The 25112-nt window shown below is 30.8% G+C and overlaps 1 protein-coding gene across 1 annotated transcript; it reads left to right on the forward strand.

Annotated features, from left to right (window-relative positions):
• The first annotated feature begins 4890 nt into the window (after window positions 1-4890).
• LOC149882216 (uncharacterized) lies at window positions 4891-20225 on the forward strand. The gene is made up of 5 exons (XM_090065908.1): window positions 4891-5048; window positions 5139-5312; window positions 13189-13241; window positions 13315-13569; window positions 17113-20225. The coding sequence occupies exons 2-5, from the start codon at window positions 5272-5274 to the stop codon at window positions 20223-20225; spliced, it is 3462 nt and encodes a 1153-aa protein (XP_089922034.1). The 5' UTR covers window positions 4891-5048; window positions 5139-5271.
• Window positions 20226-25112: the final 4887 nt, after the last annotated feature.

Raw genomic sequence — 25112 nt, forward strand, 5'->3', positions numbered from 1 at the left:
CTACGAAATATAAGACAAAAAGCTGTTAGTGTTGTTTGTTGACTTCCGATTAACATGATCCTGCACTTCATTATAAGATATATACTTGCATATATTACGTTTAAATTATGTTGTTTATTTTTTTGTTTTAGTTTAGTTAGTTAAAACTGAAAATAAAAATGGCCACTGTTAAAACACGAAGTGAAACTAAACATGGTATGCTTGGACAATTTAGACTATTCCCACCCAACAACAAGTCGTCTTAAACACTAATTGAAAATGTCTTGAAATTGGTCTTAAAGATGTCTTAAACTGGTCTCAAATGAAACACAGTAAGTCGTCTTATCTAAGAAGACTTAAAGTTATCTTTATCGGGTCTTATATGAAACATTTCAAGTCGTCTTAACTAAAACGTCTTAAAGTTCCCTTACTTAACACATATTAGGGAAGGCTTAAAAAGACGTGTATATTTATGTATGTTTATGTATATTTTTGTGTGTGTATATATATATATATATATATATATATATATATATATATATATATATATATATATATACACATAAATATACATAAGCTACAGTGTCTGATGGAGCAAGCCCAAATAAAAAATTCTATAATATTCATAAACCGGAAGACTGCAGCAATATAGTAGATCGAGTCCCAGCGAGCACACGACGTTGAAACAACGTTGAAATAACGTTGATCAACGTTATTTCAACGTTGTTCACTAAACATGGAACCATTGTGCTCTAGTTAGCTACAAAACTTCTTGATATTTCTATTACCTCTCAAGTTATAAATGTACTAAAGTATTCAAGTAAATGATCTCAATTTCTTTTCATCATCCGCGTTATTTCTTAAAATGTTAAGACTGCCTTGCTATATAAAGTTAAGCTTAAAACTTGGTTCTATTGCTGTTATCTTTAATAAGTAAAAGGAAGTTGATGTGACTGATTATGCAAGCCCAAATATTTTCGACGAATACTACAGACTTTAAGAGAATTGAATTTCTATTGTTTAAAACAGCAGATTTTTAACAATGTGCAACTAGCATGGTTTTCAAACAAACAATAACGTTGCACGTCCATCTCTAATACTTCCACAGTTAAAGACATCTTAAGCTGCTTATTCCAAAAGACTTCTTGTTAAGATGTCTCACGGATGTCTTAAACTGGTTGTCGGAAGATGTCTTAATGAGGTGTTGAAAAGCCGTCTTAAACACGTCTTTACCTTGTTGTAGACGTCTAGACGAGTTAAAGATAAGTTACATACGTCTTAAAGTCGTCTTATGTTGGTGGGTTCCAAACAAATCAAAAGCCAACTTCTGCTGATCTTTTCAAAGCATATGACTATTTATTAAAAAACAACAATTGCTCAAGTGTTACTGAAAGAGCAACATTCATAGCTAATGAAATTAAAGCACTGTACAACAAAGCAAGTATTCCTACCATTGCAGTCGGCAGCTTAGTTATTCGCATAAAGAGACTAATTAACAAAGTACATGAGCTTGGTAAATACTCTGATGGCAAGAAGTCCTCTGCAACATTTAAATCAAGTTTAGAGATGTTAGATCAACTATTCGATATTTGTCTGTGTAAGTGTTTTGATAATGGTGTTCGATAAAGGTCGGCTTGTTCATGTCCACTGCCAAAAAAAATTCCAACACTTGAATGGGAGTTCTGAATAGATCAAAAAACGGTACAGAAGATGGTAATAGGAAAAGTAGAAAAAGAACAAACAATTAAGCTGCAGAAGAGAGAAAAAAGAGGAAGTAAAAGATGCATTTTACCGATTACAGATAAGAAATTGAAGTTTGATAAAGAAATTGATCCAAATGAAACATATTGCAGTGATAATGAACAGTCAAAGTCAGATGAAGAATTTTTCCCAATTGAGATGTCAGATGATAAAGTGATGTCATGTTATGAATAGATGTCAAGTGATAATGAGATGTCAAAGATCAAGGTTTACAACACTAAAAAATATCCAGATTTGTGTAAGGCCATGGATAGGTGTAAAATCAGTAACAGGGATGCTTGCCTAATAGCAAATGCCGTACTAAAAGATTTAGATCTTATAACACCAGAGACTGCTATTGATTTAGCAAAACATCGTCATCACAGATATATGTGGAGGAAAAAGGAAGTTAAAAAGCATTCTGCTGAAGTCCAAAAAGTACTTTGAATTGGATTTGATGGGAAGCAGGATATCACTTCTGTTAAAACAAGTAGCGTCCGACGAAATTTCAAAGAAGAACATTGTATGATAGTGTCATTTCTGCCAAACAAATATGTCAATCATGTCACGCCACAAAGTAGTAAAGCTGTTGATATTGCACAAGAAATATTATTGAGCATCAACAACATCAAATCATCAGACACTTTAGCAGCAGTTGTTTGCGATGTTTCTGTGAATAACACAGGTCAACACAATGGAGTAATCAGAAAATTAGAAGAAGGTCTTCGAAAAACATTGCAATAGTTGGTCTGCTTGTTACATGCAAATTAACTACCTTTTAGAAAATATTTCTCCGTTCTAGATGGTGGACGTTCAACAGGTCCAACTACTTCAACAGGTAAAATAGACACTGCACTAGATTTTGATCTAAAAGATTTAGATATAGTGAACTTTAAACATATACCTAGCAAAGTTTAGGATGTAAGTGTTGATGTTATGAAAGATTTAAGCTCTGATCAGATATACTTACTAAAAGCTTGCTTAGCTGTTCAGCAAGGATACACTGCTGAACAGCTAAGCAAGCTTTTAGAAGGTATATCTGATGAAGGTATATGTGATCAAATATTGTTCCTCCAGACTGATATGCCAGAAAATCTAAACCATGCAAGGTGGCTAACAAAGGCCAATCGTATTTTACGTTTGTATATGTCTAAGGAAATTTCTTCAAAACCATAGCATAGAATTAGAAGACTCATCGTAAATGTTTATGCGCCATCGTGGTTCAACATAATGTGTCACTCTTCCTGCCTTGACGGAGCAAGAAATTTCTTCTATGTTATGAAGCAGGGCTATGAACTTGGGAAAAAAGACTGGAAAGTTCTTGAACCAGTGTTGCAAAATAACTGCTGTTTTGCTCATTTTGAGAACATTCTTCTTGAAGGAGTTACAGATAAAAATGTATCAATTCGTCAGTTTTCGTGTGACAAAATAATTGACGCACGAGCTACATCCCAAAATAGCAAGATACGTGTCTTAGATAAATCAAGCATCAAGCTTGATCCGGAAGCTTCGTCATTCATAAATATGATCGACTGGTCTCTTGTTATCGCAACACCACCACCGCTTTAATCAACTTTTTCTAATGATGATCTTGAACATTTCCAGTTCCACTTTGATGTCTTGAGTGGTATTCAATGCCATTCTTAGGCAGTTGAACGTACTATTAAAGACATATCAACAACAATTATTAAAGATTTCGGACACAAATTACGACATGGAATAATTTTGCAGAGTCACAAATCTCGAGCAGAATTACCGTAAATTGAATCTAAATCTGACTTCTTGAGCCATAACAAATAGCAAACAACTGAAGCAATTTACTGTTATGTGTTGGCTACTACACTCTGACTATTTCTCCTTCAAAAACTGCTTGCATTTTTAAATTTAATGTAACAAGATGCCGAGTAATGGAACATAGCATTAAACCACGTGTATTTGAATTATACGATTATACAATAATTTTAATTCCCAAAGTTGCGGATCCAATACACGCTTCCATTTTATTTCAAAAGGATTTTTTTTCATAAGTAGACTGCAACGCAACATTTTGGTAATGTTTCACAGGCCCAACGTAACATTTAAATCATAATGACCCACCCTAATATATATATATATATATATATATATATATATATATATATATATATATATATATATATATATAAGAAATAACTTTTAATTCTGAAAAAAAGTTAGAAATTAGAAATAAAATAAGCAAAATTAAAATCGTTTTGTAACTCATTCACTGCCATATCTATATATTAGACTTTCAGCATTACATCAATGGCCTATCTATTATCAAAACCACTATATTCTATTATCAACACCACCAGATTTATCATCAACACTACCTTAATATTTTATTTCCAACCATATCTGATTTTAAACACATAAAGTGTTGTGACGCCATTGAAAAATGCGAAAACGGTGCTTCCAGAGAGTTTTTTGATTTAGGTTTAAAAAATATTTGAAAAGAAAATGTTTTAGTTCCTTTCATTTTAAACATATTTATTATAAGTTACGTTTCTTCTAGTCCTTATCATCTACTACTTACCGTCTATTTTAGCAGACCATAAAGACCGTGTGATTGCTGTTGGTAAAGGTTTCAGCGATCCTCTGCGACATATACATAAATAAAGCAAGTTTTTTGAAAAAAGCATTTTTTTTTATAAACATTTGCCATCGTTTCATTTTTCAATTTGTTTCAGAGTTAATTTCGGACAAAATTTTTTTAATAATATTAATTTACAATGATTTTTTTTATTTAAAAAGTAAAAACAGCTTTTTCATAAATTTTTTTTTTATTATTTATAGTTGAAAGAAGTTAAAAAATTTAATATTACTTTCAAACAAATCTGAAAGATGAGAGATTATTACATAACGAAAATAGAGATTTTTTAATTTAAATGAAAGTTTTTTTAAAACGCTCAGATTTTTTAAAAGTATTTTTTTTTTCACAGACTTGTTTTGTCAGAAGAAAGTGAAAGTGCTATTCAAAAAGATTACAAAAAATGCTCCTATCCACAGTGAGACAAAGAGTGACAAAAAAAACCTTTTACACGTTGCACGCATTTATACAGTTCCGTTTTATTATTTGATTAAATCCAACTATTTAGTTGACACTCATCAATAATCATTGCTATATATAATAAAAAAAAAAATAAAATCAACTTTAAAATCAAGAGTAACTAAGTTTAACTTAAAGCAGGAGCGTTTATTTGTTTGAAGCATCTTTAAGAGAAAATTCAACAACCAAAACGAGATCTCATCGATCTCCGTTTAGTTCATCACTGTGATCATTTGGTGATTTTTCATTCCACAAAACCGACGTAAATGTTTTACTGATTTAAAATATGTATTTGTTGACCTTCTTGTTTTTTTTTTGTTTGATTTTGCATGATTCAGTTTTTTCTATTTAGTGTTGAGGTTAACGTTTCTTTTGTGATTTCTTTAATGTGCTGGATCATAAAAGTCCACGAACAACTGTAGAAATAAACGCTGCTTTTGTCAATAAACAAGGCATTCTCATAAAGTTTGCAGAAAAAAATATTTATGGTAAGGAAAATGGAGATACTTGAGCAAGAATTTAATCGGTAAGTAATTAATTTTACGTCATCTAGTTTTGATCTACTTTTGTAACTTATCATCTAATTCTTAAATAGCTTTAGTTTTGCAAGAAGAAAAACTGGAGAAAGAAAAGGGAAACACAATTTTGATGAGATGAAAAGTTAAGGGAGAATGAGGCGAAAGTTCATAAGTATTAGCAATTTTCATAACCGAATATCAGAACTTAAATATGAGAAATTTAGTGACAAACTTAAATCTGAAAACATTTCAGAGTTTCTTTACTCATCGCTTACTAGCTTTCCCAAAAAATTCTGCTGTTCCTTTCTAATTGGGTATTTGGAAAATGTATAAAGTTGACTAGTGCTAATTCTCCTCACGAGGTTTCTAACTTTTGAAAAAAGTACAAGATATCAGCGAAGAGTTTAAAACCAGCATAAAACTAACATAAGTAACTTATTCGTAATGCTTAGAATTAATTTTTAGACCTCAGCGTTAAATAACATGCCACAGTGCCAAAACCCCCAAAAAATCCACTAAATGCTAGTTTTTGAACTTGAAACTTTATGACTTTTTTGAGGTTGCTCCCAACAGCAGAAAAAAACGAAATGTTGCTTTTTTTTCACATTTCCATGTAAACTGTAAAAAAAACAGGCAACAAGGTGGTCTTCTGCCATAATGACCCGTGAGGCAAATCAAGTTGAAATCATGGTGAAATAGAATGTTACAATGTTTTGGTTATCTTAGATCAATTAGTAGCAGTAGTAGCACTAGTCGTAGTACATTAATGCACAAGCACAAAATGATGAAAGACTTTAGAGCTGATTATCTCAAATGGCCTACGAGATAATTTAAATTCAAAAGAGGAAGTGGAGGAATTATCTGAAGAAGATAGTTGTTAGAAGAAATTAACTTCTTTGAAGCTGAAAGAGGAACTTTCATTTCAAAAACTGGGAAAATAATATGGTTCTCAACAGCATTTGATCAACACAGCAGGTATGCAGAATACAATGTAAATAAGATAACCCTAGGACCAATAAGGCATATCTTTTTATCATAACAGCACGAGAAAAGATAATACTAAAGATGAAAAAATCTCCAGCTCGTTCGCAAATGTTGAGACAGCTGCTGAGCTCAGCTTGTTTATACAGATCCCGAAGTGAGGCTGCAGCTAGTCTAAGGATGCCGAGAGTGGAAGGCCAGTTTTCCGAGCCACAATCCCATTCAAATGACATTAACGATTATGAAGACAAGAGCCAAATTTTTATCCAAACAGAATTTTAACAAATAAGGCGCGGACAGCCTAGAAAAGATAATCGGAACATATGGCTGCAAAAAATTCTACCTGCTCCTGCTCCTGGTCATCTTCCAACAATGATTCCTGATTCTTCTAACAATGCTTTATGATTTGGAGAAAGATCAACCCAACCCTGATGTCTTGTGAGCAGAACAAGTAAAGGGTAGAAACTAGAGAAAGTCACTTGTTACTCCACTCATTAATTGAAGAAAGCACGTTCCTCGCACAGAAGCTTTATGAGTAACTGTGAAAGCGATATAGAATTTTAGTCTATTAGTTTCAAAAAAACCCTAAATTTCCTAAAAGTGACAGACTTCGAAAACCTATCGGAGGTTTCGAAAACTACATGCTGAAATTAACCTTCAACACAAACCAATACTCAAGAATGAACACAAAATGATAACGATGCACAAAGCATATCAGATGATTTGAGATTACTGAAATAAATGTTTATAAATGCTTTTTTTAAAGTTCAAAAAACTCGATTCAGCCAGTTACTTATGAGATTTCTTCCAAAAAATATTGTTCCTTTCCGAACCTATTATGACTTTACTTTGTTGCTGCTTTAAATTAAAGATGAAAAGCAAACTAGTTTAGACAACTAGAGTTCCAATATCAGCTCGGCAAAAAAAGAAAAAAAAAAAAGAGAAAAAAAAACATGAAGAATTAAAGTATTAAAGGGCTCCATTCTAAAAGCTTGTGTTAATAGAACGGAGCACGTTTGTTAAAAGAATAATATAGCTCCAGGAAGTTACTTTGGTTTAAATAAAGATTGCAAGTGAATACCACTATTGTCTAAGGTCACATGTGGAATACACCTTATTTTGTAAGTGTTTGATTAATTCTAGTTAATCTAATATTTGAAGACTACAGAGAAAGACCCTCAGTTGTACACTATTTCTACTTTTAACAAAAGTGGAACTATGTACTTGGAGACTTTAGTGTTATTAAACATTCATAAACAACTCAATAGTGTCTAACTACGGCTCTTTCTCTCTTGCCAATAGTCAGAGGAAATAGGTAAGCTGCAGTACATGCTGAAAAAAAACCAGTTCAAGAATTGTAAGATATATTTCCGTTGAAAAACATTTATTTATTGATGCTTTTATAAAAGATTTGCAAAAGGCACACCAGAAAAACAATTTTTTTAGTGTAAAACTTGATATCATTACTATGCATTTATGGTTAAGTCCAAGGTTTCAGAAGTGATTTTTTCCTGAAGCAATAACAGAAACAGATTTAGAAGAGATTTGACTCTTTCCTACGGACAACCTTAATTTGATACATGCTCTATGTTGAACAATGATGCTAACCGAATGGCTTGAGGTAGTAATAGAAAATTGCATGCCCTTGCTCAGCTCATTTTGACCATATCTTTAGCTAATGACATGAGGTTAAATTCGTGGTTGAAATTTAAAAAAAGTACTTATGCACCTAAGCAATTATAAACTATATGCCGAACAATCAATGCATTGTTAAATTTCCACCATTTTTAGTAGTTGTGGCAAGACTTATAAGCACTTTTCTCATAATAATTAAGAATCATTAAGCTAGGAAAAAATTTCATACATTTTGAAATTAAAAACAAATCATTTAAAAAAACTTCTGTTCTATTACTATTTGGATAAAAATATGTGTGTAAGATTGAAGAAGATAACAAAATGGATCAATTTATGCAGTGGTGAAGACGATATTATTCGTAAAAAAGTTAAAGACAATGTTATTTGTAGAAATAGTGTAAAAATTGAAGAATTATAAATATAAGTATTAAATGAACAAAAAATATCTAAAATACTTTAGCTGCGAGACTTTTTTTGGTTCACTTTAAAGTTAGAGATTATTGTAAAAAATATGGTAAGTTTAAGTAAGCATGGTAAATTAGAATGGAAATGCAAATGACTGCTGTTTGACTAGTGTATGTAAAAATGGTGACAAAAAAAGGAGAGGCCTGTAGTTGCACTCAAAAAGTGGTGCAGGATACATTAAAAAAACTTAATAAAATGCAATGTTTATATATTACTTTTCTCTAAATGATAACATTGGTTATTAGTGTTAAATGTCAAATAAATCTTTCTTGCCTATCCATGAGTTGAAGAAATCTTAGAAGTTAACCAATTTACTTAAGAGTTTGTTTTTGCTTTCCTGAAGAACTTTTCTTTTCTAAAAGTAATTTTTTCAGTCTTCCGCATTTGTTCTTCGTGAATTATCCAGCTATTACATCTTATATGTAACTGGAGTAATTTTTTGTAGTGTAGATGCTGAAAAAAGTATCTTCAGCCAATCTAGTTGTGTAGCCCTTGTTTGTTTTTACTTTATCACAAACTGATAGTTTTGGTTTTGGTTCTGGTATTTGAAATTTTTCTGGATATCTTAATCGAAGAATGAATGGTAATATTTTTTTTTTTTGACAAGATCATCTAAAACGTTTATATATGCACAAGTTGAATGAGTAATAAAGTATATCCACAGTTTTTCTTTCAGTTTACGAATCCATTTTTCCACTTCACTGAAATTTTTTAAATTTTCTGTAGAGTATACCCAGCAAGCACACAACATTGAAACAACGTTGAAATAATGTTGATCGACGTTGATCAACGTTATTTGAACGTTGTTTCAACGTGTGCTTGCTGGGTAGCTTAGTCAGACTTTATACATCTTTGTTATAAAACTCTTTATAAACTTGTTATTCACCGAAACTTTAGTTGGCTTTTTCTTATTGAATAAAGTTTTAAATATTTTTGCTAGTCTTACCAGTTTAACCTTTTAGAGGAATCAACGATCCATGTTTGGAAAAAATATTAGGGAAATTTATTTGTAACTAGTTGCTTACCCTACGTTTTACTACACACATCTCTAAACTTCTCAATAACATCTGCTAAGAGTAATAAAACCAGGCGTTGTTAAAGGTTGAGACCGACTTAAAGATTTTTCATTACAAACAATTCTATACCTTTAGTGCATGTTCATAACCTTCGTTAGTAATATTCTCACCGCTTACTCAGCAGAATACCTCTTTTGAGCAGAATACTTATTCAGCAGAATACTTCTTTTGAGCAGAATACTTCTTTTGAGCAGAATACTTCTTTTGAGGGTATATCATTATCATTTGATTTCTCAATAACGTTTGTATTAGGTAATCTAAGCATCTTTTTATGATTTTTGAAATATAAGAAAGTTCGTGCACTTGGCATTTTTGTTTTAACAGACTCATTATTATTTCCATATTCTTTATTTTTATCTCATTATTATTGTGAATCAAATGGGTTTAAACATCTAAGACAGAAAAACTGTTAAGAATTTCTTTTTGATGTTTGTGATGACAATAATTTACTGATGTCAGAATTTCGACAAAAATGATTCTTCTAAGAGATTATTTTATCAGAGTCTGCTTCTTTTGAGATAGATTAATAGATTAACATGTGGCTCAGCATTTTATTATTTGCTTGCTCTAAGATCTCTTACATCATTTTCATAATCAAATGAATTGATTGATATATTTCGATATTTCTTTTCAAACTTTCCAACAGATTTAATATTTACAAGATAACTTATACAAGTCATATCTATTTCATTCTCATACCTTTGTAAAATTGGTTTCAATTTGTTTTTTTACTATGATCTTTAGGATATTTTGCTCACATTACACTCTTAAGGATTGCCTTTTTAGAAACCAATTTTTTAGAAAATAGTAACTTTTAATGATTCGTTTGATCACGATGTATTTCATAATTTATTCGTTATTCTACATCAACATCAATTCTAAAAGCATTTAAAAACTTCTTCAAACTTTTTGAAAACTTTTTCAAAGCCCTGGTGATATAGGTATATACATTGAACAACAAAGTATGTTTATTTATCTAAGCGAGAGTTATCTTGTATTTGAAGCTAGATTATTTAATGTTTCTAGTGAAAACTATGCTAATTTTGATAATGCCACTGTTTTTAATGATGGTTTGATGTATCGTTGTAGAACCATAAGCATAAACACAGAGCTCAAGAAATTGAATAGATAAATTATCCTGGTCTGTGTACAGTTATGCTTGGTTGTTAAATATACTGACGACTTTTCGGAGCCTCAATGATTGAATCAAATATAACATAAAGATATATCCACAAATTAAACTATAGCAGGTAACACTGGATTTGTTGTTAGACAAGTCTTTCTTACTCAAGGTTAAGTTTCAATGGGTACATTTAGTTTAATATCCCTATAGGTCACGTCTTTGAACTTTTGATCATCATTAGGTTATGTATGTTAATATACATTTACACTCAAGAGAAAACCTGGTGAGGATGCTGTTGTGAAAGACAATTCAGCATCTGTGGTAAAAGTAATACTTTTTAGAATTTATTAGTAGATGTTAGAAGTGACACTATTGAAAGCATAGTTTAAACTTTTAAAAATAGCTTAAAGTGAGTCAAAAGTGACCTTACTTACATCTTATAGATTGAGACAGTGTAAATCGTTGGATTTACCTGCATCATCTAACTTTATTTAGAGACTCTGTAAAGTCATCACCAGAAGTACACAGACTTAATTTGGTTGGACTTTGAACTGGTAAAGTTAATAATCAATTTCAGAATCCTGCTATCTTTGCTAAAGTAATTTTGGCAAAATTTATATCTCATTAAATTCAACTAGATATTCTGCTGTATACTATGATGATACTTTTACACAACATAAAATTAGACGTGTCTATGGTGGCTCTGTTTCATTTAGCTCAACGGTGTACAATATGGATGAGATTCTATCAAATCCAAACATAACACCATCTGATTTTAAAACACTTTATCCTATTTATGCTGTTGATGCCACATGTTCCAGAAAATTCTCGAGACATTACTTTTGTTTTAGTGATGGACTAGTAAACTGTCAATCTGATAAACAGAAACTTAAGCTGGTATATAATTATGGGTACCCATATAATTGCAAACAGAGGATCTTCTGATAAAAGTATTTTTCAAGCGCTGAAGTCAAACGTGAGGCTGGTGATTTAATTGTACTTGATGATGAACCTTTAAGGCCTGTAAGCTGTATGGCATATACCTACCAATACTACATCAAATATACCTAAAAAATCAAAGGAAAAAAGGAGCGTGATTATCTCTAGCAAACAAACTGTTATTGACAGGGATTTACGGCTCGATGATGTTGGTAGCAAAATATGTAGTACAAATAGAAAAGATATTTAGAATGACCAAAAATTGCTTAAAAAGTTGCTCAGAACAAAAGCAAACAAAAGGCACTTTAAAGAGTGCTACCAATCAAAAAATAAAGCCGTGCTATTTAGTCTTGTTCCATTTTTTGGCTAGTTCGATTGATATTGATCGAAAATAGATATCTGGGCAAATACTTTTTATCTTCATTTACATATATATTAGGCTATTTGATGCAAGTGAATAATTTTTATCTGCTTTAAAACCATTTTTTTCATTATGAGAATCCTTAGTCTTGGCATATATTTTACATTTCTCTAAGAACTATCGGTTTTCTACTCATCTTACGCAGTAACTTTTTAATACATATTACCTTTACATACCACTTCAATTAATCAAAAGATTAATACCAATTAAAACTCTTTTCAAAACTATATATTTTGCTGTTGGCATACTTTTTCAAAATACTATTTGCTTTTTGTGCCGCTTCATTTGGTGGTATTCAAGTATATTTTTCTAATATAAATTGTAACTTTTGTGCCAACACTTTAGACTCAGCTTTATCAATCAGCTTTTTACCAGCATCAACATCTAATGCCTTTTCAACAGCTTCTTTTTCAGCATCTTTACCAGCATCCATAGCTGCAGATACATTATGTTTTACTCCATCGTTTGTAAAAAGCCTCATGAGTAATATAGAAATGTTACAAAAGCATCCAGCACCTCTGTATACATACTTTCTTTTAAATCCTTTTTTTTTTTTTTGTTTATGAGTTTTTTTTTAAAGCATCAGCATTATTTGTTTGTATGCATTTGAATCGAAGAGTTGTTGTCGTTTTAATTCATTACGTATTGAAACAATTTTATTCCTAAGTCTTGTTTTACCAGCTGTTTTACTAGCCATGAGCAACTCAAGTCTATCTAGTTATGAATTTGGATCACTACATAAGAATATAGTATTTGCAATACTTTATCAGTTTAGGATTCATTTCAAATGTTTTTTAGCATGTTATTCCATTTATAACTCCTGGTTGATTTTGGAGTTGTACCATCTTTTTTCGCACCGATTTTTTGATGATTTTTGAATAATTTTAAAAATCTTTAACAGTATATTTTATATCATTAGGCTCCTTCATTATAACTAATTCCCAAAGTAACTCCAAAATACCTTGAGTACCTTCATATTGTTCATCATCAAAAAGAGGCTTGCAGGGAAAACAGTTTTGTTACATTTCTCAATGACTTGAGTTAAATGATTAATAGGGTTTTCTGATTTGCCTAATTGGCATATGTCAAACGTAGTATTTTTCTGCAAAAACTTTGCCTGTTTTTATTTAACATAACAACGCTTTTCTTACACTCACTTATTTGAAACGAAGTAGTTTAGCTGACGAATGTAAAAGACTTTTAGTAAAGATTATTATTAGAACTAATGGACTTCTTTTTTGCAGGGTGGCTTTGAAAGACCAAGTTTGCATGAAAAGCGAGCTCGATGATATTCGTGGTAATTTTATGCATTTTTTAAGATTTCCGTTTGAGACAATTATTCGATTTTCATAAAAAACCTTCTCTCTTAGTTGAAAAAGTTCCAGAAGATGTATTTACAACGCTTGCAGATTTGCTGACTTACGATTGGCAAAAGTTTGCTAAACGTCTTTTGGTTGATGACTCAGCCATCGATAAGGTAAAAGAAGAATTTCAAACTACCCGAGAACAAACACTAGAAGTACTAAACCAATGGCGTAAGAATAATCCATCAAAAAAGTGGAGTGATATGAAAAGGGGATTACTTTTTTGTAACCGACAAGATTTGGTCGGCGAATGCGAACGAAGTAGGTTTTTGAGCTTCATACGTTAAACCCTAGTTTTATCCCACCCAACATGAGACGACTTTAAGACGTATGTAACTTATCTTTAACTCATCTAGACGTCTGTAACTAGTTTAAGACGTGTTTATGACGGCTTTTCCACAGCTCATTAAGACGTCTTCCGACAACCAGTTTAAGACGTCCGCAAGACATCTTAACAAGACGTCTTACAGAATAACCAGTTTAAGACATCCGTAAGACATCTTAACAAGACGTCTTTCGGAATAACCATTTTAAGACATCTTTAACACATCTTAGCAAGACGTCTGTTGCAACAACCAGTTTATGACGTCTTTTGGTGTAACCAGTTAAAGATGTCTTTCAGAATAACCAGTTTAAGACGTCTTTAACTTATCTTAAAAAGACGTCTATCGGTACAGCCAGTTTAAGACGTTCGTAAGACATCTTAACAAGACGTCTTTCGGTATAACCAGTTTAAGATGTCTTTAATCATGGACGTTTCCCACCCAACAACAAGTCGTCTTAAAGACAAATTTAAGACGACTTGAAATTGATATTAAAGATGTCTTAAACTGGTCTCAAATGAAACACTGTAAGTCGTCTTATTTAAAACGTCTTAAAGCAAGATCATTTTTAAAATGGAGTGTTGTTTATACTGGATATTATTCTTGTGAAAGGGTGCATTATCAAAGGCTCTTGGGAAGGAAGAGTAGTAATGATGTTTAAAATAGTTTAATGAAGAACAAGAATTTCGTAAGCGGACAGATTACAATTTTAGTTGCCAGTCGTATAAGTAACATCAAAAATATAGTCTCCTCTTATAGCTACTGGTATTATATATGTTTCCGGATTTCTGCTTTGACTATATGCAAAAGACCAACTAACAATTCAAAGGAATTTTGAACTACTTCCGTAAAGGACCTATGGCTAGGTTATTACAAGCACATATTTTAGAGATTTCTGAGAAACTAATCAAATTTAGAAATTAAATTGTTTGCTGATGATAAATTTCAACATGGATAGACAGAGAGGCTGATAGAGAAATTTTAAAGAAACCCACCTTTATATTATAAATGTACAATTGGTAAGTGTCTTCTAACGCTGCTTTCCAAAAAAAACAATGATTTTCTTGACCTATTATTGCTTCATTAACCCTTTTTCCGGCACATTATGATCAAACTACCAAAGGAAAAACTTCTCTTGAGCTGCCATTATTCAAAAGAAAATGTAATTGTGGTTATTTTCGTCAAAATAAAAAACGAAAGATATAAAATACATATATCAAAACACCTAATGTTGTGGATAAGCTTTACAACCAAAACATTTATCAGAAAATCATTTGTTGCAAATATGCAACACAAACGGGAAAAGGGTTAATTTTCTCTTTTTAGCGGCTGTCCGAAAGACATATCCAAAACATTCGGAGAAGACAGTCCGTAGAATTATTCAGGGTGTGTTAAAAAACGCACCAGTATCACGAAAATATTAATAAGATTTTATAATCATGTACTCTTTTTTTGTGAATGATGTGAAGTATTTTTCTATAGTAAATCATGTCTCTTTTTTCAGTTATTGCATTTGGATAGTTTATATATTCACAGCTTTCTATTTTCTGTCACCACCTTCCAGTCTCCTTCTAATACAATATAAATATATATATTTATGTTGGCAGGAGACTAAAAGGTAATATATATATATATATATATATATACACACACACACGACTTTTTAAGCCGTCATTAATACGTGTTAAATAAGATAATACTAAGACGTTTTAGTTAAGACGACTTACTGTGTTTCATTTAAGACCAGTTTCAGACAACTATAAGACGTCTGAAATAAGGCAACTTTAAGATGTTTTAAATAAGACGACTAACTGTTTTTCATTTAAGACCAGTTTAAGCCGTCTTTAATACGTGTTAAATAAGATAACTTTAAGACGTTTTAAATAAGACGACTTACTGTGTTTCATTTGAGACCAGTTTAAGACATCTTTAAGACCAATTTCAAGACGTCTTCAATTTGCCTTTAAGACGACTTGTTGTTGGGTGGGATTACCGCTCTCAATGTCGAGCTTAAGACTTCTAATGGTAAATTTATAAAGAGGCTAGCCAAGTTCGTGTACCATAAAAAAATAAAAAAAAAATTAAAAAAACGCAATTATTCATATACCAAAGTTCTATAGGAAATAAAGATGTTTTATTAAAATAAACCATACACTTTTCAATAGGTCCACAATATCTTTTCTAAATGTAAAATATATCTCAAATGAAACTTTCAGGTCTTGTTAAGAACAAAAACATGAAATTTTTTAAAATTGGCATATTTATTGCACTCATGTATTTAATCAACAGTATAAATCATTAAAAAAGGAGTAAGCAAACTAGAAAATATGCGCATTTTCAATTTTAAAAATTAAGCAGAAGAATGTGTTTAGCATAAAGTTGGAACTCCTAGACATGACTTCTAAACGCCATGCTTATAAGCAAAATAATACAATTTTATGATCAGTTTAGAAATGTGAACGAATACATATTATATATGTGTTATTGTCTGGAAAACTCAACAGATTTTCTCTAACATTGAGTTTGATAATGGTGATGTAAAAAATAAAAGTATGAAGTAAGATATTGCTTTAAATTTCTAACAAACTTATTATTTATATTTATTAGTGCAATATTCAAATTTTAAATTTAAGCAGTTGCCATAACATTTTCAAAATAAAAACTTATTTTTGTGAATAAATTCATGAATTGTGCTTAAAGCACAAAAATCTAAAATTATGACAAAAACTGATGCGAGTACCAGGCTAAAATATCTCACATTTCTGTTGCTCGGCAACAGATTGGCGCGACATCTTGGCCCGGTAAAACTCTGTTGCTCGGCGACAGAGTGAATCATGAATTTCTTTGTCAGAGTGAATTTTTAATGAGTTACTTTAAAAAAGTTACGTGACACGACGGGAAAACAAAGCTTATGACAAGATTCAAATATTACCACCAAAATTACTTGTTGCCAGCTTGCGGTAGAGATGTTGGCCTTACATAAGAATAAATAAATAAGTTGGATTTTTTACATAAAATTATTATTATTTTTTTTCTTTTTTTCGTTTTTCTTTTCTTTTTCTTTTTTTCTATCAATTCTCTCAGAAAGTCAAATTGGAATTTATAAAAATTTAATTTGAAGAATTCAAGTTAAACTTAAAAATATTCCATTTGGAGAATTTTTCATGTGAAATATGGTTTCTAGTTAAAAAAAAAAACTGTCATAGTTTTAAATAGCGTTTGTAACTGTCACAGTTTTAAAATAAAACTGATGGCAGATATACGATTTCTTAAGATTAGAAATTAATGTAAAATATTTCACCATAATGACAATAAAGCGTATCAAAAATTACATTTTCAAATTTATGGATATATTTCTTTGCTCTTTTCCTCTCATACATAAAAACAGTTCCAGTGAAATGCTGAGCCTCAAAAAACGTTTTCTAAACTATCTTCAACAAAGTTATCGCGTGGTTGAATATAAAATTCCTTTTTATTATAGAATTGATATCCCGACACTCAGTTTTCGGTGTACCACCACCGACAAAAACCTTTTTTTCACGTGACAATGAACTCAGTCAAATTCACAAATACCTTTTCGAAAGAAGCAAGTCAGATAAATCAATTACGGTTTTAACTGGAATGTCTGGAGTAGGAAAAACTCAGCTTGCTAGAAAGTATGCAGCAATTTACAACCAGCATTTTGACTGTATTCTATGGCTGGATGCAGGATCAGACAAAATACGAATGTCTATGACTAATCTCTGCCATCTATTAGGATTGAGCACAAAGGACTCTCAGGGAGAGCTATTCGATATTGAAAAAGTTTCTCGAAAAATACATGACTATTTTGAAAGTGAAAAAATGTTATATATCTTCGACAACGTTGATGATGAAAGCTTAAAAAATTTTGAAAAATACGTGTCAAGGAAAGAAAGCGCGTCTACATTAGTGACATCTCAATTGAAATCATGGTCTGCCAATATTCATCAAGTGCAGATTAATCCTTTCTCGTATCACAACGCGTTTCTTTTCATGAAAAAAAATCTTAAAACAAACGATGACGAAGAAAAAATAAAACAAATAACTGAAGTGCTTCGATATCATCCATTCGCTATAAATCAAGCTATTCTCTATGTAAACAATAATAACGTTTCTTTGCAGAAGTATTTAGATCTTTTTCAATCATATCCCATTGAAATGCTCGAGGAAGATGTTCCCACTGAGGTAGAAGCAAAATCTGCAATAACAACCATCAGCTTAGTATTAAATAAAATGGAAATATCGCACGAAAAAGCAGTTTTACTTTTGAACCATTTATCGTATTGCGATGGTCAACACATTACAAAAGAATTTATTCATGGTATTTCAAAACACCTGAATATAAACGAAGAGAATTTTATAAATAGTGCAATAGAAATGTTAGTAAGTTACTCGTTGCTTGATCATCTCGAAGATAACAAAGACAGGTACTCGATGCACGAAATGACACAGTTAGCATGTAAATGTTTTCAAAAACACAAGCATAAAACGGAAATATGCTTAGAAAACATTGTTGATTATCTAGGCTTACAACTAAAAAAAGTAAAGATACACGTTGATGATGGTAAAGATTTTTATTACCATTTTCTCCACATGTTTCGTATTAACAAACCAAAAATGTGTAAAGTGTTCCATTCACACTGCAAAAAAATTAAGGAATTACTATTAAATAAAGGTTTTTTTCAAGAAGCAGAAGATATACTTGACGCCATTCAAAAGCATAATACAAAAACATATGGAGTTGAAAGCCAAATAACATTAGTTTCAAAAAACTATTTCGCAATCTGTTTATTAGAAGTGGGAAAATATAAAGAAGCTTTGGAAATCCATTCTCAAGTTTATAATCTCCAATTAGCTATTTTTGGTATCAATCATTTACCAACATTAGAATCAAAAAATAATATAGCAAACTGCTTTATTGAAATGGGAAAATATAAAGAAGCTTTAGAAATTTATTATCAAGTTAATGAAATTAAATCTAAAGTTATAGGAACCAATCATCCATCAGCACTGGGTACAAAAAATAACATAGCACTGTGTTTAAGTCATTTGGGAAAATATAGTGAAGCGTTAGATATCCATTATGAAGTTGATAAAATACAAATTGTTAATTTAGGAATCAACCATCCGTCAACTTTGGATACAAAAAGTAATATAGCAAACTGCTTGCTTGATACGGGGAAATATAAAGAAGCTTTAGAAATTTATAATCAAGTTGATAAAATACAAACTGATGTGCTAGGAACCAATCATCCTTCAACATTGATGACAAAACATAGTATAGCAAGCTGCTTGTTTGAAATGGGAAAATATAATGAAGCTTTGGAATTTTATTATCAAGTTCACAATGCCAAAACTAAAGTGTTAGGAACAAATCATCCATCAACATTGGGTACAAAAAATGATATAGCACTGTGTTTGAGTCATTTGGAAAAATATAGTGAAGCGTTAGATATGTATTATCAAGTTAATGAAATAAAAATTGTTAATTTAGGAATCAACCATCCGTCAACTTTGGGTACAAAAAATAATATAGCAAACTGTTTGAGTGATACGGGAAAATGTAAAGAAGCTTTAGAAATTTATGATCAAGTTGATAAAATACAAACTGATGTGTTAGGAACCAGTCATCCTTCAACTTTGATTACAAAAAATAATATAGCAAACTGCTTGAGTGATATGGGGAAATGTAAAGAAGCTTTAGAAATTTATAATCAAGTTGATAAAATACAAACTGATGTGTTAGGAACCAATCATCCTTCAACATTGATGACAAAAAATAATATAGCTAACTGCTTGAGTGAAATGGGAAAATATAACGAAGCTTTAGAAATTCTTTATCAGGTTCATGAAATTAAATCTGAAGTGATAGGAACCAATCATCTATCAACATTGGCTACAAAAAGTGATATAGCGCTATGCTTAATTGAAATGGGAAAGTATAATAAAGCTTTGGAAATACTTTATGAAGTTGATAAGGATAAAAGGGATATTTTTGAAATCGATCATCCTTCAACTTTTCAAACAAAAAATAATATAGCAAACTGCTTTTACAAAATGAGAAATTTTAATGAAGCTTTAGAAATTTATTATCAAATTGATAAAATGCAAGCTGATACTTTAGGAATTAATCATCAATCAACTTTGGGTACAAAAAATAAATTAGCAATCTGTTTATTTGAAATGGGAAAATATAAGGAAGCTTTAGAAATCCATTCTCAAGTTTACAATCTCCAATCAGCTATTTTTGGTAGCACTCATTTATCAACACTGGAATCAAAAAATAATATAGCAAATTGCTTATGTGGCATGGGAAAATGTAAAAAAGCTTTAGAAATTCATTATCAAGTTGATGAAATTAAAACTGAAGTGTTAGGAACAAATCATCCATCAACATTGGGTACAAAAAATAATATAGCACTGTGCTTGAGTCATTTGGGAAAATATAGTGAAGCGTTAGATATATATTATCAAATTAATGAAACAAAAATTGTTAATTTAGGAATCAACCATCCATCAACTTTGGATACAAAAAATAATATAGTGACTTGCTTGAATAAAATGGGAAAATGAAATGACGCTTTAGAAATTTATAATCAAGTTGATAAAACACAAACTGATGATAACTGATAAACATACAGCAAAGTTGCGTTCAAAACTTAATTAGAAAACTGTTCGGAAGATATTGGTAAATGTAATGAAGCTTTAGAAATTCATTATTAAGTTGATAAAAATAGAACTGAAGTTTTAGAAACTTAACATCTATCAAGATTGGCTACAAAAATACAGCGCTTTGCCTTATTGGATTGAGAAAATTTGAGAGGTTTTTTATATCTGTTATCAAGTTGATGAAATATAAATATAAAAACTAATATGTGAGGAATTAGCCATCCATCAACTTTGGGTACAAAAAATGATTAAGCACTTTGTTTGTTTAAAATGGGAAATATATTGAAGCTTTAGAAATCCATTCTGAAGTTGTTAAATTCCAAAAAGACATTTAAGTTATCAATCATCTATCAAAATTGGCTGCAAAAAGTAATAAAGCGAATTGCTTGTATAAATTAGAAAATGGTAATTATGCCTTAGAAATATACATCAAGTTGCTAAATTGCTAACCGATATTTTAGAATTCGACCATCCATCATCATTAGAATCAAAAAATCATATAGGAAATTTCTTTTCTGAAATGGGAAAATCTAATGTAGTCTTAGAAACTTAATATCGAGTTGATAAAGTTAAAACAGAAGATTTAGGAATATATCATGCATCAACATTGTGTATAAAAAAATATGTGTATAACTGTTTGAAAACTTTGGCAAATTATAATGAAGCTATAAAAAAAATTTTTCATGTTCATAAAATAGAAGCTGATCTCTCTTTGGAATCAATCATCCTTTAAAATTGTTTACAAAACGTAATACAGCTAATTGTTTGCATGGAATTGAAAAGTGTAATGATGACTGAGAACCTTATCATCAAGGTGATAAAATTAAAACTGATACTTTATGAGTTCATCACCAATTAATCTTGGCCTCAAACTGTAATACAGCAAGCTGTTTAAACAACATGTTAAAAACAAAAATGTAGAATTAATGTTGTCAATCAAATTGGATATTCGTTTTCCAAAAATCAGAGATATATTATTATATTAGTTATATACGTGTTTATGACGATTTGGACATCTTTTTTATCAGAAGCACTTCATCAGTTATATACTTTTGATTAAGAAAGAAGTTGTTGTCTCAGTAAATGTATGATGGAGGACTCGAAAACAAAAGAAGAATTATTATTGTGTCAATTAATAAAGTCAATCAAGAAATCAATTAATTCGAAAGAGATTTTAGTTAGAAATTATCACATTTTACGACCAGACAATCAACAACAATTAGCTTTCTATTTAATTGCAAGTCATGTTTTACTAAACTTTTAAACGAAGTATATTTAAAACTAATATTAAGGTCTGAGAAATATATATGTTGTTTGTCTTTTTATCATTTTCTATAACCGTTATTTTTTATTACAGTTTCCTCTTGTCAAGTATATGAATTAAAAATTGATAAGTTTTTTTGTCAATAGATTCCTCATGGAACCATTAAAATTTATCTCTCCAAACCTCAGTTATTTTTCTGTAAATTTTCACTAGAGTTTCAGTAAAGAAGCTATGTGTTATACTTTTTAAATATATAATCAAAAAAAAAAAAGGAAATATTGTTTATTATGATGAACTCAGACGCTTAATAAGATTGACACTGGTTAAATTAATTGATAATTTTTTTCTTAGTCTGAAATGAACATTTTCTCGTGAAAAATAGAAAGTTTTATAATTTCCTTTGAAGAAATGTTATATAAAAAAGAAACCTAAAAATAAATGCAATTCTAAATAAATATCCGATATTTAAAACTGATTGATTTAGAATTTGACAATATTTCACAAAAACGTTTCTATGTAACCTTAGGGGTGCATAGAAACATTTGTGTGTGACGTTGGAGGTCTGCTGCATAATTTTTTACTTAAAGGGAACGTAGACGATTGCAGGAGTGCGTAAATTACTCATCATTATGTAGAATAGCCATCTTAAATGAAATTAAACAAACTCAACAAACTGTTTTGCCACAATATTATACTCTAAATGTTTCGCTGTCACCTTCTCTTTCTCCACTAATACGAGAGATGAACTTGCTAAGTTTGCTTCACAAGATGATAATGAACCAATAAGAGTTAAACAGCCGTCTTATCAAATATTTACACCCAAGCAGACACCGCTAATTTGACCTTCGCTTTGATCATTAGTGAGTATACTCATATTTCGATTAAGGAAATGTGATATCGTTGTTAACAGTATTAAGATTTTATTCTTAAGCTTTACGGAGGCCGAACATGTTTAAGTTCCTAGTGTCTATTGCTACTTGAGCCATACACAAACCACACTCAGCCGTACAACACTGAATGCAACCAACCCAATCATAAACACCCTAGTACATTAACAAACCCTAGTAAAACAAACTTGCTCCTTATGCAAAAAGTCTCCGCCTTCATTTAAGTATCATGAGTAAAATATTCAAGTATCACTTAAGCATATTACCAAGGCCTTACGCGACCAGCCTTATTTATGTAACCGGATTTTGAAAGTCAAAATTTTAGTTAAATAAATAAATATCAGAATTAAAATTCTCCTACTTACTAAATTATCAATTTTCTATGCCATTATCTAGCAAAAACGCTATGTTTTAAGAAGTTATCAAAAAAACTTCCCTTCCAACACTGGATATACATGAAACGCATGACTAGATTATATTAAACAAGAAGTTTAATCAACATCAAAATGAAAGGTTATTCGAACTAATTTTAAACATTATAAAAACAGCAGTTTTTAACAATGGACCAAGCTGGCATAATATAATTGAAAATCAATATGTATTGACTGTCCATTTGAATGAAACTTATCAGCATATAAAGCTGCAGAAACCAACTTGTATACCATTTTCGATCTTCAGTGGCTAATTAAACTAAAAATTCCAAAGAATGGGTTGTTATTTCACCTCAGCTTTGTGGGGGTTTCTGTGGTTTCTGTATGGTTTGTGTAACAATAGATTCCTCGACATCAATCACAGTAGATCTAAATAAAGATTAACAAAAAAATCTTAACATAATTAACAGCACTATAATAAATTCTCAGTTGCAACGAAAATGAAACGAGAATGATATTGATAATGCTCATTCTCGTATCACTTAAAAAATACTCTCAAATGGTTAGCTCGAAAATGTTCTTTTAACGTTTACTACTGGAGATAAAAATACGTAATCAAAAATCAATTTAAAATATTCTCTTTACTTAACTGTCTACCTATATTAAATGTAGAGTTGAGTCTCAATATCTCGAATCCTAATATCTTAAATTTTGTACATCTGGAACTTTTTTTCCGGTCCCTTGAGCACTACGCGTTCATTTGAGCCCAAAACTTCTCGATATCTCGAACCTTAATACTTCAAACTTTATGGTATTATGAACAATATATTTGGTCTCCAGGCCAATTTTACCTCGTACTTTTCTCCAAACTTTTAGGAACACTGAGCGAGAATTTTGCATTTTTGAATGTTTTCAAAACATTCCATTTGCTAAAATTCGAGTTTTCAAAAAATAATCCTTTGAAAGTTAAATAGATTGTTTCTATCAAATGTGAAAGCATATAACTCGTTAAACGAAGACAAACAAATCTATAGAAGAAAAATGGAAGGAATTAAGGACCTAGAAGAAATGAATGTCTAATAAAGAGGAAGCCCAAAAGTATGGTGCCTCAAAAAACACAATATCAACCTGGGTTAAAACTAAAGACAAGTTATTGACCTCGCCGGAGAAAAATGGCACAAAATCTGAGCGGAAGAAACTTTGTACTGTTAATTCCGAAAACCTAAACAAAATTGCCTTCAAGTGGTTCGTCAAAAAAAGAAGTCAAAAAGTACCTATGGCATCATACTGAAAGAAAAAGCACTAAAATTTGCAAAAGCATTAGGAGAGTTTGAGCTAAAAGCATCTGATTTTTAATTGTGTAATTGTAACGGAAGGTCAGTTCTACTTCGTCAAATCTTATTGCATTTAAATTAAAACAAATACACATGCATCAAAAATTACGTTTTTCCAACATGTTATTCAGGTAAATATTCGATATTTCTGTTCTTATTTTTAGAAATGGTAACTGCTTTAAAACCATCTATGGCAAAAATACTTCCGTTACAAATGATATGACTACCCGATGGAACGGAAAAAGCACTCTCAACATTTCTCTCAAGTTGCAAACTTGAAAACGTTTTCAACTCTGATGAGTTTCGGCTGTTTTACCTGTGATTCCCAAACAGAGCCATTTATCACGAGAGAAATGTTCCGAATGGAAATATAGAATTACAAGCATAGGCATCAGCAAGTGCACTGGTAAAACCTAAACCATGTTTGTTATCAACAAATATGAAAACCCCAAGACGTTTTAAGAATATCAAACAACTACCTTTCACAAATCAGAATTAGCTAAAAAGTTGGATGACCAGAGACCTTTTTACCGAATAGGTATAGAAGCTTGACACTTTTAGGATAGGAAAGTATTGCTCCTCGTGGATAACTATCCTGTCCATCCATATATTGAAAGTCTAAGCAGCATCAACCTGATCTGTCTCCCCACCAACACCACATCTGTTTTTCAGCCCACGGATCAATCCGTAATACAAAGCCTTACCGCTCATTACCATCGAAAAATTGTTTGCTTGTATTTCAAGGCTGTCGACTAAAACAAAACCCTGTCAAAAATTTCTACACTTCAAGCTATGAAAAATTTTCTTACTTCTTGGAATACTGCGTCAAGAAGAATGACGACAAGTAATTTTAAAAATCTGGTATCAGCAAGTCAAACAAGCAGATGGCAAAAACTGATGATGTCAATCCGTTCAAATTTTTTCCAGGTGAACTT

Source organism: Hydra viridissima, unplaced genomic scaffold (assembly GCF_058129835.1).
Source record: "Hydra viridissima isolate aposymbiotic clone 2 unplaced genomic scaffold, HvirCarnegie_v1 scaffold_11, whole genome shotgun sequence".
Taxonomy (NCBI): domain Eukaryota; kingdom Metazoa; phylum Cnidaria; class Hydrozoa; order Anthoathecata; family Hydridae; genus Hydra; species Hydra viridissima.

Coding starts and splice junctions, on each gene's coding strand:
- LOC149882216 (XM_090065908.1), top strand. CDS start 5,272: ATGGTAAGGAAAATGGAGATACTTGAGCAAGAATTTAATCG. Junction 5,313..13,188: donor CTTGAGCAAGAATTTAATCG/GTAAGTAATTAA, acceptor TCTTTTTTGCAG/GGTGGCTTTGAAAGACCAAG. Junction 13,570..17,112: donor GGTCGGCGAATGCGAACGAA/GTAGGTTTTTGA, acceptor TTTTTATTATAG/AATTGATATCCCGACACTCA.